The 14901-nt window shown below is 39.9% G+C and overlaps 1 protein-coding gene across 1 annotated transcript in view; it reads right to left on the reverse strand.

Annotated features, from left to right (window-relative positions):
• NELL2 (neural EGFL like 2) overlaps positions 1 to 14901 on the reverse strand; it is a 156061-nt gene that overhangs the window by 60280 nt on the left and 80880 nt on the right. Inside the window, exon 13 of the mRNA XM_076331701.1 lies at positions 9278 to 9403. Within this exon, the coding sequence (XP_076187816.1) occupies positions 9278 to 9403 (126 nt within the window). The remainder of the gene's footprint in view (positions 1 to 9277; positions 9404 to 14901) is intronic.

Here is a 14901-nt window from a genome sequence, read left to right on the forward strand (position 1 = left end):
CTTCATTTTAAATAAGGAGAGGCATTCCCTTTCAGTTCTCAGAACTCATTTGTGGGAACTGAAATGTACAGGTGGAACAAAAATAACTAGTAATACATGATATTGTAAAATACCCACACTTCACAGGTACTTGGAGTCTATCTCCTACCAATGTATGCTGGTGCAAACCCACTTCCAGCCCCACATCAGAACCCATGAATGAACTTTTCCTGAATATCTGGAAGGAATGTATTGCAAGTCTGGAATTTTACCTGGCCTGTGCCCTAGGGATTAAAGATGGATTTTACCTTCAGCATCCTCACAAGCAATTCAACAAAACTTTTTCTCAAGTATCCTTGCCATTAAACGTCACTTCTGCTGCACAGTATAGGAAAAAGAGGACATTTCTCAGACTGTTGATGTCCCAAACAATTGATGGATTTACAAGTCAAAAATAAACCAGCGAAATCCGCACAGAAGCCCACAGGCAGATGCACTTTTATGAACTTGAGTTTCTAGATGCCAAGACGAATCATTCATTCGAAATGTGTCAGAGTACTAAGGTAATAAAAAAAAAAACATGTGAGAGGCAGTCTATTCCCCCCTCAAAAATAGCTGTATCTTGCAAGAAGCAGAGGGTAACAACTGGGCAGCCAGCAAAACCCCTGATAATCTGGAGATCTGAATCATAAACAGTATTTGAGCTGTGTTATTTCAACAAAATCACAGGTCCCTGTAACTGACGTTTCAAGTTCATCCAGATACCAGACTGATGGTTCCCATAGTGGGGGCATTGGTGCTGGGAGGATAAGGATTGGCTCCATTAGCATTGCAAAGACGCTGCCTCTGTTTCCTCATAAGCATCCTCAGAAGACTTACACTGTGAGCAAAGCATTAATGAAGGAAAAGGAGGCAACACCCAACCTTCGGCTATTCACTATACCAAAAAAAACCCAGATGTGTTTATTTCCTGGCTGATAGGATAGTGAAATCTGGGCACTGGCACATATAAAGCAGACTTTTTTATCAGATGTACAAAACTAATACTGAGACTTCCAAAGATGGGGAGAGAAGAGAAGCCTCTAAAGGTAACTTCAATTTCTACTGAGGACTATGACTATACCTTTAACACTTCATGTTGAAAAGCAGTGGAGGAAATTTGCCAGTTCTAAAAGAAAACAGTCTCCCACTCTCTGAAGAATAGCATTAGCCTGTCATCTCCTGACCCAGCACCAGCATGGAAACAGAAGTATTCCAGAGATGTTTCTTTAAAATCCTTTTTCATACACACACACACAAACACATACTCAAAAACCCCACCATGTATCAATGCTAAGCAAAATACCAAACCAGCAGGTATCTTTCTGAAGTGGGGACATCACCAGTGGCATTAGCTGAAATCTAAGCAGATGTGTACGTTGTTTATAAGCCACAGCTTATACTCTCTACAAGAACGGAACCAAACAGGAGGGCTTAGGAAGAACACAACTTTGATTACTATGGGCAAAGCAAATGTAAAATAAATCACAATGGTGTGGCCTGTCAGAAAACCAAAGTGAGAAAACATTAATGGCTGCATGGGAAAAAAAGCACAAAGATAGGTGAAATAGTATCAGATGCATGAGCACTGAACAGCCTAAATGTGATGATCTGTTTTCTATACATTATGACGAGGTGCATTTGTTTCAAAGTCATCCCACGATATCATTAAAAAGCAGAGTATATGGGTCAGACATAAAAAATTAATGTCAAAAACTACTGGCCACTGATCTGCAGTGGTTGCAGGCCTTTCCCCTACATTTTCCCTTTTACTATTGACAGCCTCAAGTAATTATGAATTAGTATTGTTGTTATCATAATTCCTACTTTTTGCACATTCATGATCATTATGCAGCTAAATGTGTCGTTTTCTCCTTAAATCTTTCCCATATGTCAAGTCAATCTCCCCAGAACCCTAATTATTTTAATGTTGGTCTTGGAATTCCTTTCCAATTTGCAACAGATTTGTGATTTAATTTGATTTGAAAAATATGCAGAGCTTCCAGCATTCCAAAAAATTAACATTTCAGGTGTCACTCAACTTGCTACTGCCATGCTTCTTGCAAATTATGTGGGAACAATTATTAGACTTCAGTTTACTGTGAGAGGCTATTGAAAAAAAAATAATTTAAATGCTGCTGAATGCATAGACAGGGTTTTGGGAAAAATGTTGTTAGAAAAATCTCCGAGATTCATAAAGGCTTAGATATGCTGGGGTGGAGGGGAGGAGGCCTAGCAAGGTCCAGCTGGATACACCCAGTTAAAGCCCAGCAAGTCCAACACATCTTTCATTGCTTTGAGTAGGTCTTCCATATGGCCAAGTCAAAATGCCCAAAGACCAAAGCCATCCATCTATTCCATCCATTCCTTTCATTTCTGAAGAAGTACTTCATCCCTTCCACCTATTTAGACCCTGCAACCATGCCTCACTGAAGAACAATAAACCCTGCAAATGTTCCCACCACAGTCATGGTATGTTATACAAAAATCCTTCATAATTTTCTTTAGAAGTCAGAAAACAAGCCCAGGAACACAAACGTGACGGTACCAGGCTGTAATGCACAATAACAGCCTCACAGACTTAAAATCTCCACCTATTTTGCCACCTCCTTTGGCTTCTAAGCTATTTCTTTCTGAAAGCTAGCAGCAGCAAAAAATCAGCATGACTTCATTTAAGTGAAAATGAAAAGGAAAAACAAAATTGTCTGGAATGGATTTAGCAAAATGGTTATGCAAAAAAGTTACCAGGTCTGCAGGCATTTAAAACATGGATGTGAGCACCTAGCTCCGCACGTGGGAGCAGTCCCACACAGCTCAGCGCTGTTGCAGGAATGGACATGGCTGCTCATGTGGCCGGACCATGCTTGGAAGAAGTAGGCCACGATTTGCAACATGCCTGATATGCTTTTAATAATTAATCAGTTAAGAATTCACAGGTATTTCCTACCAAAGTACAGCGCAATTGTAAAACCTCACTGGTGTGAGGGTACCAAGTTGTAGATCACTCACTTCTCCACTCACTTCTCCCTCTCTTAAAGAAAAAAAGAAAAAAGAAAACAAAAGAAACATGTAACAGATAATTTACTAAACCCCATAGATGACAGCATGTACAAACATTAATTCAAAGAGTCCGGTTTATATACTAACACAGTCCATACTTCGTATGTCTGCCTTACATTTGGTCATTTATCGTCTTACTCAGACCACACGTACAGGGAGAGTCAACTGAAGATACCGTCCTAGGGTACTCATGGAGAGCCCCAATGCCTCCCTCTCCAGTACCACTAGAGTGTGAAACACGAAACAGCCCCCAGGGAGGAATTCTCTGGGAGGGTAACATCAGCTGCGTTACCTTCCCCACATCACCTTGGTGACTCCCACCCACAGGAGAGGCTGAGCACACCACCAGCACTTCCATCAGAGTCACTTCCCCCTTTTATGCTGACTGGAAAGCAGAAAAAATAACAGAAGGTGGCCCATGAGACTGCACAAAAACAGAGCCTTAAACATCATCTGGGGCTCAGAAAATCCATGGCTTCTCCAGGCCACGGCATGCATCTTCCTCTGCCTTCATACGATGTAGGGAGGAGGCACTAAATCTCACAGGGTCTCCTTTCTTCTGTTCCTTTTTTGATGGGTTACTTTGATAGGTGAGTGGTCCCACGGCAGGAAACTGAAGACATCTGTTCAGGCTAAACATGATTAACCATCCATTGTGGCTAGTCAGAACTCTTCACTGTTAGAGCCAAGTGTGAAAAAGAGAGAGCTCTCATCTCCGATTTCCTAACTTCCCCCTTTTCCATTTAAAAAAAAAAAAAAAATGGTGCAGGAAAGAATATGTGTTGCGCTGTTCAGAGCACTGCTACCAGCTGCGGATTACACAGAAGCCTGAAAGACTAGAGGTGGCACTGGCTGCATCCTTGTTTCTAGAAGGAAAACTTTCTTTGTTCCAGTCAAGAAAACAGCCCGTGCATTTTTGTAATCCCAGGCAGAGTAAGGATCTAAGTGTTACTGTTCCAGAAAAATACTAAGGCGTTCAGATTTAATCATATCTAACAGTGACGATGGACCATACCACTGCATATATAAAATTACCCCAGCAAAGACTCATGCCATTTTCTGCCTTCCTTCCCCCAGCACAACACCATTACATTTCAGGTTCTGTGAAGCAAAGTGGAAGAGGAATGAGATGATACCAAAGTAGGGAAAGCACCATAGCCGAGGGCATATTTTTTATGCCTTTAATTTGCAGTTTGTGCACCCATTTGGAATACGGGTGCAGCTTAGGACTCATCTCCCCTTCTCATAGCTATGATTGATTTCTGAACATAAAATCAGTCACGAACAACAGACTTCTGTGTAAATATGGTTGTGACTGACTCAATCTAACCCTGCAAATCTTGCTTCCAAGATGAATACAAATAACAAAATCTGAAATTGATGTCTTCATTACATCCTTTGTTGTGAAAATCAAAATGTAATTCAGACCTATTGTAAAACTTGCAATAAACATGCCAGGAAGAAAGAGACTGGAGCTGTTTTGGAAGCAGCTATATGCTGTCTAAATCAGTCTTTTGTGCCCAGGACTCTGACAGAGATAGATAGCACAGATTTCTTTTCAAATGTCTCATACAGGAGAAAAACCCTTCAATGTCACTGATTTTATGTCTCTCTTCTATTTTGATCAATGACTGCTAAATTATATATGTGTGCATAGAATGGAACAATAAGGCATTTTACGTTAGCCTGCCAGCAAGCTGCGTGGACATCACTCACATCATAACCTACCTAATCAAGGTTCAAGTATAATTTTTCAACATCTCCTTCCTGTGCTTCAGCTATCCTGTGCAAACAATGACATATTAATGCCAAGCTACAGAACATTTTCTTCCTGCTTAGTAACATTCCCAAGGATGTGCTACCAGAGCTTCTGGTCCAGCTTACAGTAAGTCAGCTATTTTATGCACAGCTATGGTTCCACAACTGGATTCGATTACGCAGCATTACAAGGAACAGAGTGACCTGAAATATATTTTAAAAATTTAACATTTTGTAACACCCAGGGTCAGTTGTCGCTTGTTTGCCCTATTCTTGTTATTCCTTAACTGGATTAAAAATCTGCCTCCTCTTCAGTTTCATTGATATTTTAGCCGGCAAGTTAAACCCAATGAGGCAAATAAAGACTTGCCAAAAACTTTAAATTCTGCAGAAGACAAAAGAGGGTTGAATGAATAAATTTAGTTGAAACATTGGCAAAAACCAAAGTGCGACGGACTCTCTGTAGATGAGTACTGCGAGATTTGAACAGAATTGCGTACTATACAACCGCACCAATGTAAGTCCTGGAGCCTGGGCCTTTGGTAGTTTTTCTAGTATGCTTGCAGTAGCAAGTTGCCCCTAAGATACTCAGGATTGCTTTTGCGCACAAGAGATGTCTGTGTGAGGCTTCTGCAGCATGGCTCTCGTGAGTAGTTGGCAACAGGCATCTTTATAATACCCTTCTGCAGTAGCTGAGAACTGATGCTATCAAAGCTGATGCCTCCAGCTATCTCAAGGAAAAAAGAAAGGAGCAATGCAGAAATTATGTCATACAATGCCCACTTTTTGCATGAATTACATAAAACAGAGTCTATCCAATGGTATGAATGTAAAGGTATTTTGCATATGAGTGTTTGAATTGGTTTTAAAATACCATTCCTTTTACAGACCTCTTTCCCACTTTTCATTTTTGCCAGATGTAAACACCAGGTTTTTGTACAGACTATGGAATACATGAACTATTCTGTGCAGCTTCTACAATAAATCTGATTATTAGAACAAAAAAGAAATACGGAAAACCCAGAAAATTCTCTTAAGGAGAGTGCACAGCCTTACTTTCACGGATACACCAAGTTAAATAGGGTACTCTTCACAAAACCTTTCAAAAATATCTCCTTAATTTGCAGAGCTCTGTCTCTTTGGTCTATCATGATTGCTTTTCTCCTTACTATCCTGCTTTTCTGCCAGATAAAAAGGTTTGGTTTATGCCCTTAACTTCAAGAACTAGCACCGTCATGACAAGAAAATTGAGCTTAACCAAAATAATTCCCAGCTGCAGTGAATGGGCCGTGAGCTCGTGATGCACAGTGAGGTGTGCTGGACATGGACAAGTTGGTATCTGGATTCTCAAAGTGCAAAGATTTCTACTTGCTGCTTTCTACAGTCATAAAAGGCATATTAAACTGATGGACTTAAATAGAGCAAATGCAAGGGTGGCTGAGACAGGTTGAGATCCCTAACACACTTTACTGCCTTGATTCTCTAAACAAAACGTATTTGGAAAATACTTTTCCTTCTCAAGTCCTAGATGTCATTTGTTTAGCTGAATGTCATTAAGGCTCCACTTACATTAAAAACAAACAAATGAAAAAAAGACAATAAAGGGAAGGATAATGAGTTCTTCTTGTTAACTACTTGCTTTAAGACAAGTGTGTTTAAGACAGTGTGCTGTAAGAGAAAATCATGCTTATGAAAAGTCAGCTATACCCAAGCAAAACAGACTAGACTAAACCTGTTGGTCTGTCTACAGGACAGCAAAGTACTGTCATTAGCATCATAAACTCCTTCCCACTGTTATTTTGCACTGATCTATTATTAACATACACATCTTTCAGCAATGTCCTGTAAACAAGGTCAGTGTTTCTACTACACCGAGCTTTTGCTGGTTCTCAGAACACAGCAAGTTTCTTCAGGAGAGACAATGCTAAGCAATCTAGTCGTTTCAAACTTCCATAGGCTCCATGTTAAAGCCACAGCAACACAGCCTCCCTAGTTGTGTTCACTTTACCTCTTAGATTTATATCTGAGCAAATGGGTGCACAGGAAAGTCTCCGAAATCAGGAGCTTTAATAGATGGCAAAACCAGCAAAGAGCAATGAATATGCTGAGGGGTGAAAAACCTAGAGCAGTCTCATGTACAAATATATACACTTGCCACCTGCTTTAACACAGTGCTATAATGTAAATGCTCTCAATGTCACTCATATAGACTAAAACAAGCACAAAATGCCATTTACTGATCAAAGCACATGACTTTAAATGTATCCTGTATTTCCTTCAATTTTTAAAAGATAATTAACCTTTCACTCACTAGTTGTTTGGTGGAAATGTCATGCAAGAGTCTCATAAGTTTACATACTTCAGTAACTGACCGGTGCCTCCACCGGAGGTGCTCACATTAGTTGTGGAACCAGAAAAAAAATGCACTTATTTTGTGACATATACACTTAATGATGTTAGGTTGCCATTCGTGGAAATTCTACCACCCAACAGGCACTGCATCCTCGTGGTTGCCTCTCAGTATCCAAAATGGACTAGAATTTAACTCCAGAAAAACTCCAGGTCCCAAATGACAGCTAGTGGCTCTGCTCAGACATACAGAAAGTCACTGCGTGACCTACACTTCATCTGGCCTCGTGAGTCCTAAGATTTGATATCTTACAAAACTATTTCATCTACTTTGCTTCCTTTTGCATTAACTTTTCCCAGCTCGATCAAGAGAAAGGTGGAAAAGAAATCATTCATTTTGTCACGCATCAGGCTGATTTAACAGGAAACTATTATTTACAAATGCGGAGCCAAACTCAGTTTGGAATGTGAGCTCTGTAATGGATTTCCAGCAAGTTTTACACCTGTTTGACTCTCCAGAGCTCTTGAACTACACTGAATTTCACAACTGTACATTTCAGCAAATATGAGGAATGCAATGTGCAGAGTACCGAGAAATACCTTTATTATATTTATAGGCACCGAATGCCCCTGTGAAGTTGTTTGTGATAGTTTACCATTTTGAGAGTTCAATCAGAACAGCAAGTTAAGGGAAGCAAAGCAGAAAAATATCACAGTGATTTAGATAAAGTCAGTCCTAAAATAATCCCAACATTCACATTCGGTAAGTAGTGAAACAATTGCTTTACTCAGCTGAGAGTGTGGAAACATGAAAGAGTGATCAGAAACACGCTGGCTGTTTCAGAAAGGACCTGCTGCAAGCAGCCTATAACTTGGTCCTTCAAGAACTGAGCTTACTGCAGTAAAATAGTGCTTGCCAGCGTATGTGAGAGGAATGTCAAGTACAGGTAAGACAGTACGCACAAAAATCACATGTATGTGGTTTCAAATCCATGTCCCTGAGTCTGTGCATGTTTGGGCAAGCAAATTACGCCAGTTTATGAAGAAGCTGTTTCTGTACCAAGACGTATCATTGATGAGCAAAAATGCCAACACATAATGGACAGAATTAAATAAATTTAGAAATTAATTTCACAATGCTGTCTCCACATTCTGAATACTCTCATCCATTTATAGGTAGTTTTACTGTTAGATAATATGAACTCCAAAAAAGTTTTACTGAACAAATATATCCTCTTATAGAAAGAGCTAGTGCGTTCCCCTGTGCACACAAAATAGTGGTACTATTTTGTTCACACATGTTTTTCTTCACTGAGAGAATGTGCCACATCTTTGAATCATATTTGCTTTATCTGTTTAGTAGGAAAAAACACATTCCTCCCAGGAACACTTACAGTCAGCCTGGCTCTGATACAGAAGGCTGTTTTAAATGTTCAGTGTTCATTCCATAACCCTAAAATCCTTGAAATAAAAGAAGACTAGAAGACAGAAAGTATGAACCCAACACCTCCTCTAGAGCACCCACTGGCAGTAGAGCAAAAAGGGAAGATACAGAGATAAGACTGACCATGTTGTCCAGTGGCTCAAGGCAGGCAGAGCTCCTGCCCTCTGAAATCAGGATTCAGCGGGGGGACCTCCCCAGTGCAGGAGAATTCAAAATGAGGAAACAGCCACTTCTAATACGCAGCAAATTTAACTCCATCAGAAGTTTGCAGACGAGTCATCATACTTCAAGTGAAGTCGTACTGATATGCCACATAGAAACCGAGTAACCCATAGCACTATTTTTGCTCTCTGATTTTTCCCTTCAGCCTCCTCCCTTCACCTTTTCTATCAGTGCCCAAAGCCATGCAGACCTGTAAGACAATCCCGACTGCCTTACAATTTCAGGCAAACGATACAACACACGCATAATCTGTAAAATGCACTAGCTTCTCTGCACTGTATCCTTGTAATTATTTTGGTGTTTATTCTGTTCAACATTTCATGTAGACATTCTGTGGCTCTAACAAAGATTAACTTTAGAAGAATCATATCATGCTCCTAAATACCATCGTCCTGTTATTTCCTTTCACAAATATACAGCTCTTACCTGTACATGAATAATCATCAATGCGTATATATCCCGTTTTGCAGATGCACATAAAGGATCCTGGTGTATTTACGCACATGGTATTCTCACGACAGTAGTGCCGTCCTTCAGCACACTCATCAATATCTGTGAATAAGGCAAAGAGGAACATGAGTAAAATTCAGCAGCGTTCTTTACAATCTCTCGATACACCGCTATTCACTTCCACCAGTAGTGGGTTAGATGAAAAAGTTACTTGAGCAGCAATGCATTTTGGAAAGTTTTTTGGTTTTCTCCTTTAAAACAACTGCTTGAAGTGTTCAAACGAGAAGCGGCATGAACTTTCTGTGAACAGCTGTTAGTGGAGTTACAAAGAAGATTACATTGGCTTACATCTTTCCTTTTGAAGTGCCTATGATGTTATTCCTGTGATTTAAATAAGAGCAAAAAAAATAACTGGGGTCCCATAGAGCAGACCAACTGCCTCAGCACTGCAATGTCATCCATCACTGTACCTGTATAGTCACCGCAGTCACCAGTTTATAAAGACACTACTATATGCATACGATACGCCTTTGATCTAACAGGTATTGTTTTTTGGGAGGGAACTGTAAGAAACATGGTAAGATCTGAAAAGACACCGGAAATTATTTTAAGTTTCTCTTAGAACTATAATGTGGCCAATCGGTAATTTTAATATATATAAACACATATATCTATATCTATACGTATCTACAAACATATGTGTATATATACATATACACACACCATATCTGAAAGGAACCTGAAAGAATCTGATTTATGTAAAGACCTTCTCTGATAGAAAAAACTGCAACTTTGTAAAATACTTGTTGGGGTGGAATACCTGCTGCAATATTAAGTCCTAGAGCAAACCCCAGACATAAATCACTGTAGGAATGGACTTCAAAACATGATTGGTACTCCCTTGGGCTGCAAAATTTGACGTATTTCTTGTAGCAGGTTATACTACAGTGGTAAGACAGAGAAAGAACCACAAATAACAAAAAAAACTTCTGCACACTATTATTATGCTGCAAAGAAGAAAAGCTATATTAATTTGGAAGTGATTAGTAGCACGCTGTTACTGTAATACTAACGATAAAGACAGCATTACTGAGATGCTCTGTACGTCTAGTTATACTGCCATGCAATGTGCCACTGAACGTTGCTACAACAGTATGTTAAAAATCAAAGGGGTGGATTGCGGGCTTGTTTTTTTTCCTGCTCATCAGTTTTGATTTCCTTCCTGTTTTCAATGATGTTTACAGCTTTCAGAGTTGAAAATAAAATCTCTCGATGGAAAACAACGTTGTGTTCCAGAGTCTGATGATGGTTCAAAACAATAGACTGGATATATAAACTCAAATCAGGGTTGACTTCTTAATGCTGTGATGCTAAATGTCAACAGTGTTAACTCCTGTGCTTTACTCCCATTTAGGTCGTATGCTTATCTCCCAATTCTTCCTCCTCTTCCCAGCGTCTTTGAATCAATAGCTACTTACCAACTGCACTCATTGCCTGGTTTTTTTCCCCCCCTTTACATTCCCAGAAGAAAATTTGCCTTCCAGTACAAAACAATGCGACATGCAGAATATTAGCGATTCTGTAGTCGTTTCCTAGTTTCATTCAGTTTTGAAAAAAACCTTCTATTTTCCCCAGTTTCTCTGCCCAGTAGAACTGTTCTGCTGGATTCTGCTGGAGAAGCTGGGGGCAGTTGGCTACAAATCATGAAGGTGTCGACTGCAAATGCTCAGGGTGGTGAGCCCAGCCTGCTTTGGACAAATTAAGTTCCTAAGAGTTTCATGGCCAGTACACTTCAGACGGTTTCCTTCCCTTCCTTTCCCTGTAAGATCTGCAGGCATGGAAGAATCATAGCTCTATTAGGGTGTTGGTTTAGAAAAGCTTATTTTGTAATTTTCATGGACATACATATATACACAAATAAATATGTATTTACAGTGAGCATAGTGAGGCTCAAAACACATTTTGTGAAAGTCACTTAAGAAAGCAAAAAAAAAGTGAAGCTATCACAAGACTACCGCAGAGGCAGCTGGTTTTGCACGGAAAGTGGAAAATGGCACAGATCTCCTGACGTACAGATGTTCTGCAGAAACATAAATGTGCAGTTCACAAAACCAGCCAGCAGTTACAACATATGCCTCAGCTACTACCACAAACGATGCAACTTGTGTCTTTCATAGTTCCAGTTCACAACTCCGTATTAAATTAATGGTGTTGATTTGTATTTAAATAACAACATCAGTCTTCGAGTAGAGGCCTTATGCTCTTGGCGTCAACAGACTGCCTAGGAGCTGGCTTTGGCACCCTCAGAAAATTCTACTTAAAGATCCAAAGCCTCAAAAATATTAAATAGAACTTTCTGAAAACTATATTAATGATTGCTTTGGCAGGTAAATAGCCACAGGAGACCCAAAACACTAATGGTTTTCATTTTGCAGTGAAAAACTTAAAGCCAGAGCTACTTTGATTCAAACCTCCTAATTCAGAAGTGTTCTAAATAAAAGCTTTCGTTTTGCCAACATACCACATATTGAGGTTTTGCAAAATGTTTTATTTATAATTGTCTCTATTTCAAAACCTTGCTTGTTCAATTGTTACAAAAAAAAAAAACCCAACCCACAACTGATCAGGTTAACTTTGGACTGAAGTGTTTCATTTGAACAAATCTGATTTTTTTTTTCAAACTGATTTGCAAAGATACTGTCCACATTTTTTTAAATGCTCACTGGAAAACAAAACTCTTTCCCACCCAGCTCACTAGAAAGCCTATACAGAATGCAAAGGAAATAAAGTCATTATTATTGCTACTATCACATTATTATATTACATTGGCACCTAAAGACCCTAATCAAGTGTCAAAACTCCATTGCTCTACACCATGGATGCACAGCTGATAAGAAGCTGCTTTTACAAACAGCTTGCAACTTCAGCACTGAATTACATCACCACTGGACACAAAAGTTAATTAATACAAAAAGGATAAAGTAACAGTCAAATGACAACTAGTCACACGGAGACAGACCACAGTAAAAACATGTGATCCCATTCCCCCTTTAGCACTGCATATGCAAGCTTTGTATACATTAGGTTAAGGTATTACAGACCAAAGAAGACTGAACTGGGGCAGGGAAAGAGCCCAACGTCTGTTCTCTTCCAAAACTACCAAAATAAAAGCCTTTTCATCCTGCTTACTGGTTGAAACAGTGGTGTAGCCTTTTATTCACCTTTAGACACAAATTCACTAAGTACAACAGAACACCTGATGCATTTCAATATCTAAGAAAGCTTACAACATTTATCTTAATTTTCCCCTGCCAAAAAGCCTAGTTAGCATATTAATGCACATTAATGTCTTACTGTTTAGCCAGTAAGATGCTGAAGTCAGTCAGTTCAATAGGATGAATGCACCACTCCAATGGCTCTACACACTCAACAATAAAGACTTGTGTGCTTGAATTCTGTGATGTGAGCCACCAGCTGTGATGTACTGACAACAGTGTAGTCATGGAGATCATCAACCTGCTCTGTTCCCAGTGGAACAGATAAAAGAGGCATCTCTGGGAAAATTGGTTAGTGCAAAAGTGTTTCGAATCTGCACTTCAGTGATTATTTATACTTGCAAAAACATCAAAACAAAAAAAAAGCCCTTCTTTATCCCCCCAAGCACTCAAACAAAATTTATACAAAATATATTAACCCAGGAAAAGTTTCCCTGTATCCCTTCCTCCTGTACCCTAATGAGTTTGCTTCCCCAGAGTGCAATTCCCAGTTATGTTTTACAATCCCATTAATAAGAAGAGAACTTGACCTGCAATCTATAAATCATTGTTGACCAAAGCCTCACGCTAACAAACAAAGCCTCTCCTTAGGTCTCACTATGCATCATTGCCTTTATACACCACAAAAGCCTGCCAGAACAAATGAGTCTGGTACTAAGTCAGTAAATCTGGGCTGTAAAGAGAGAAGGCTATTTCCAGAACTGAGGATCCTTTATGGATAGCATCCTGCCTCCAGCCATTTCCTTTAAAACTCAATGGCATCTAGCATCAGTGATCTCCCTGGTCACACTTACAAAGGCATATGGCAGACAGGGAGATGCTCTTGCAGGATTTTTGCAACAAATAATATTAAGTACCTAGGAAGAGAGCAAACAGGAGCATAAAAAGCTTTATTTATAACAAATTATTTCATAAGTGCATCAAAAATTACCCTGAATACAAGAGCAGAGTAGATAAGACCTACAATTTAAAAACAAAACAAACACACACACATTCTTTGTGTTAAAGAAAGGTTCTGTCTTCACAGCCCATAAATATGAAGCCCCACATTTACCTGCTGAAGACGGTAATGCTTTTCTACCTCGCCCACACAACTTCATCAGCAAACCTCCATCCTGACCTGAAGGCTCCACTGCTAAGAGCAAGGGCATCATTTACCCACCATTCCTGCGAACTGTGGGCCTCTCTGCTGAGAATCCCAAGGATGGATGCCAGTAATGACGGTCACCATAAAGGGCCTTCAGGTCCTTATTTTTGTCACTACTGACCTGACTCATACAGAAATAGACAAACTGGGAAAGATTGAGACTTTCTCATCTGGTCCCTAACCTAGAAAAAGGGCATCACAAGATCAGCAGATGTTACTCACCAATTAAGGGACTACAAAAGAGGAGAATGAAGAGTGACTGATCACAGCAACCAATACCATTGAAAAAGGTAAACATGGCTTTAAAACCAACACAACCTGTCCTGCATCCTGGACAGGGTCACAGAGGAAAAAAACGTTTTGTCCTTTTTCTTTCTCTTTATCTTCCCTCCAGCGACAATAGCCCTTCTTTTCTCACCTTCTACCTCTGACATCAAGCTTCTCTGCTGTTTTCCTCCCTCCCTCACTTTCTACCTGAGTAAGTTCGCTCCTGTCTCCAGATCTTGCTCACCTTGTCTCTCCTCCTGTCTTCAACCCATCCCCTCACCAGCTCCTCCTTCTTAAAAGAAAAAGGATAGACCATAACTTCCATAACTTTGAAGCAAGCTCCCACCAGCTTACCCATCTGTGAAAGTATTGGTTTTTTTCCTTTCACCACCAAACACACTAACTCATCCTCAAACTCTTCCTTCCAACTTGCTCAAGTATTCAGTACATTAAAACTTCCCAGTCCATTACTCCAATAAAAATGCTCTTAGTAGGGTCTCTCCCACTTCCCCCGACCATATTTCCAAGCTCCTATTCTCTCCAGGCTCCCTTCACTTTCAGCTACAACCTGGTTTCAGCATCTCCTGTGCTTTGGTTTTCACAACACTATGCTCCTGTGTGTCTCTTCTTGCATATACCCTTTCTCACCCCCTAAAAGGACAAAATATCTCGGGGCTCCGGCACAGCCCTTGCTCCTTCTCCTCCCACTACTCTTTCTAGCCTCTCCATCACCAGGCAAGCCAACAGTTTAACTACTACTGTTACTTCAGTCAGTCAGTCACAAACCGATCACTACACTTTTGTTTTGCTTTGCTCTCTCTACCAAACCCAGTGCAGCAGTTTTTCCAACTGACATATTCCACAAAGGATGTTAACATCAATCAAAATTGTGTATTTTCTCTCAGTCTCCC

The sequence above is a fragment of the Aptenodytes patagonicus genome, chromosome 1 (assembly GCF_965638725.1).
Source record: "Aptenodytes patagonicus chromosome 1, bAptPat1.pri.cur, whole genome shotgun sequence".
NCBI lineage: Eukaryota > Metazoa > Chordata > Aves > Sphenisciformes > Spheniscidae > Aptenodytes > Aptenodytes patagonicus.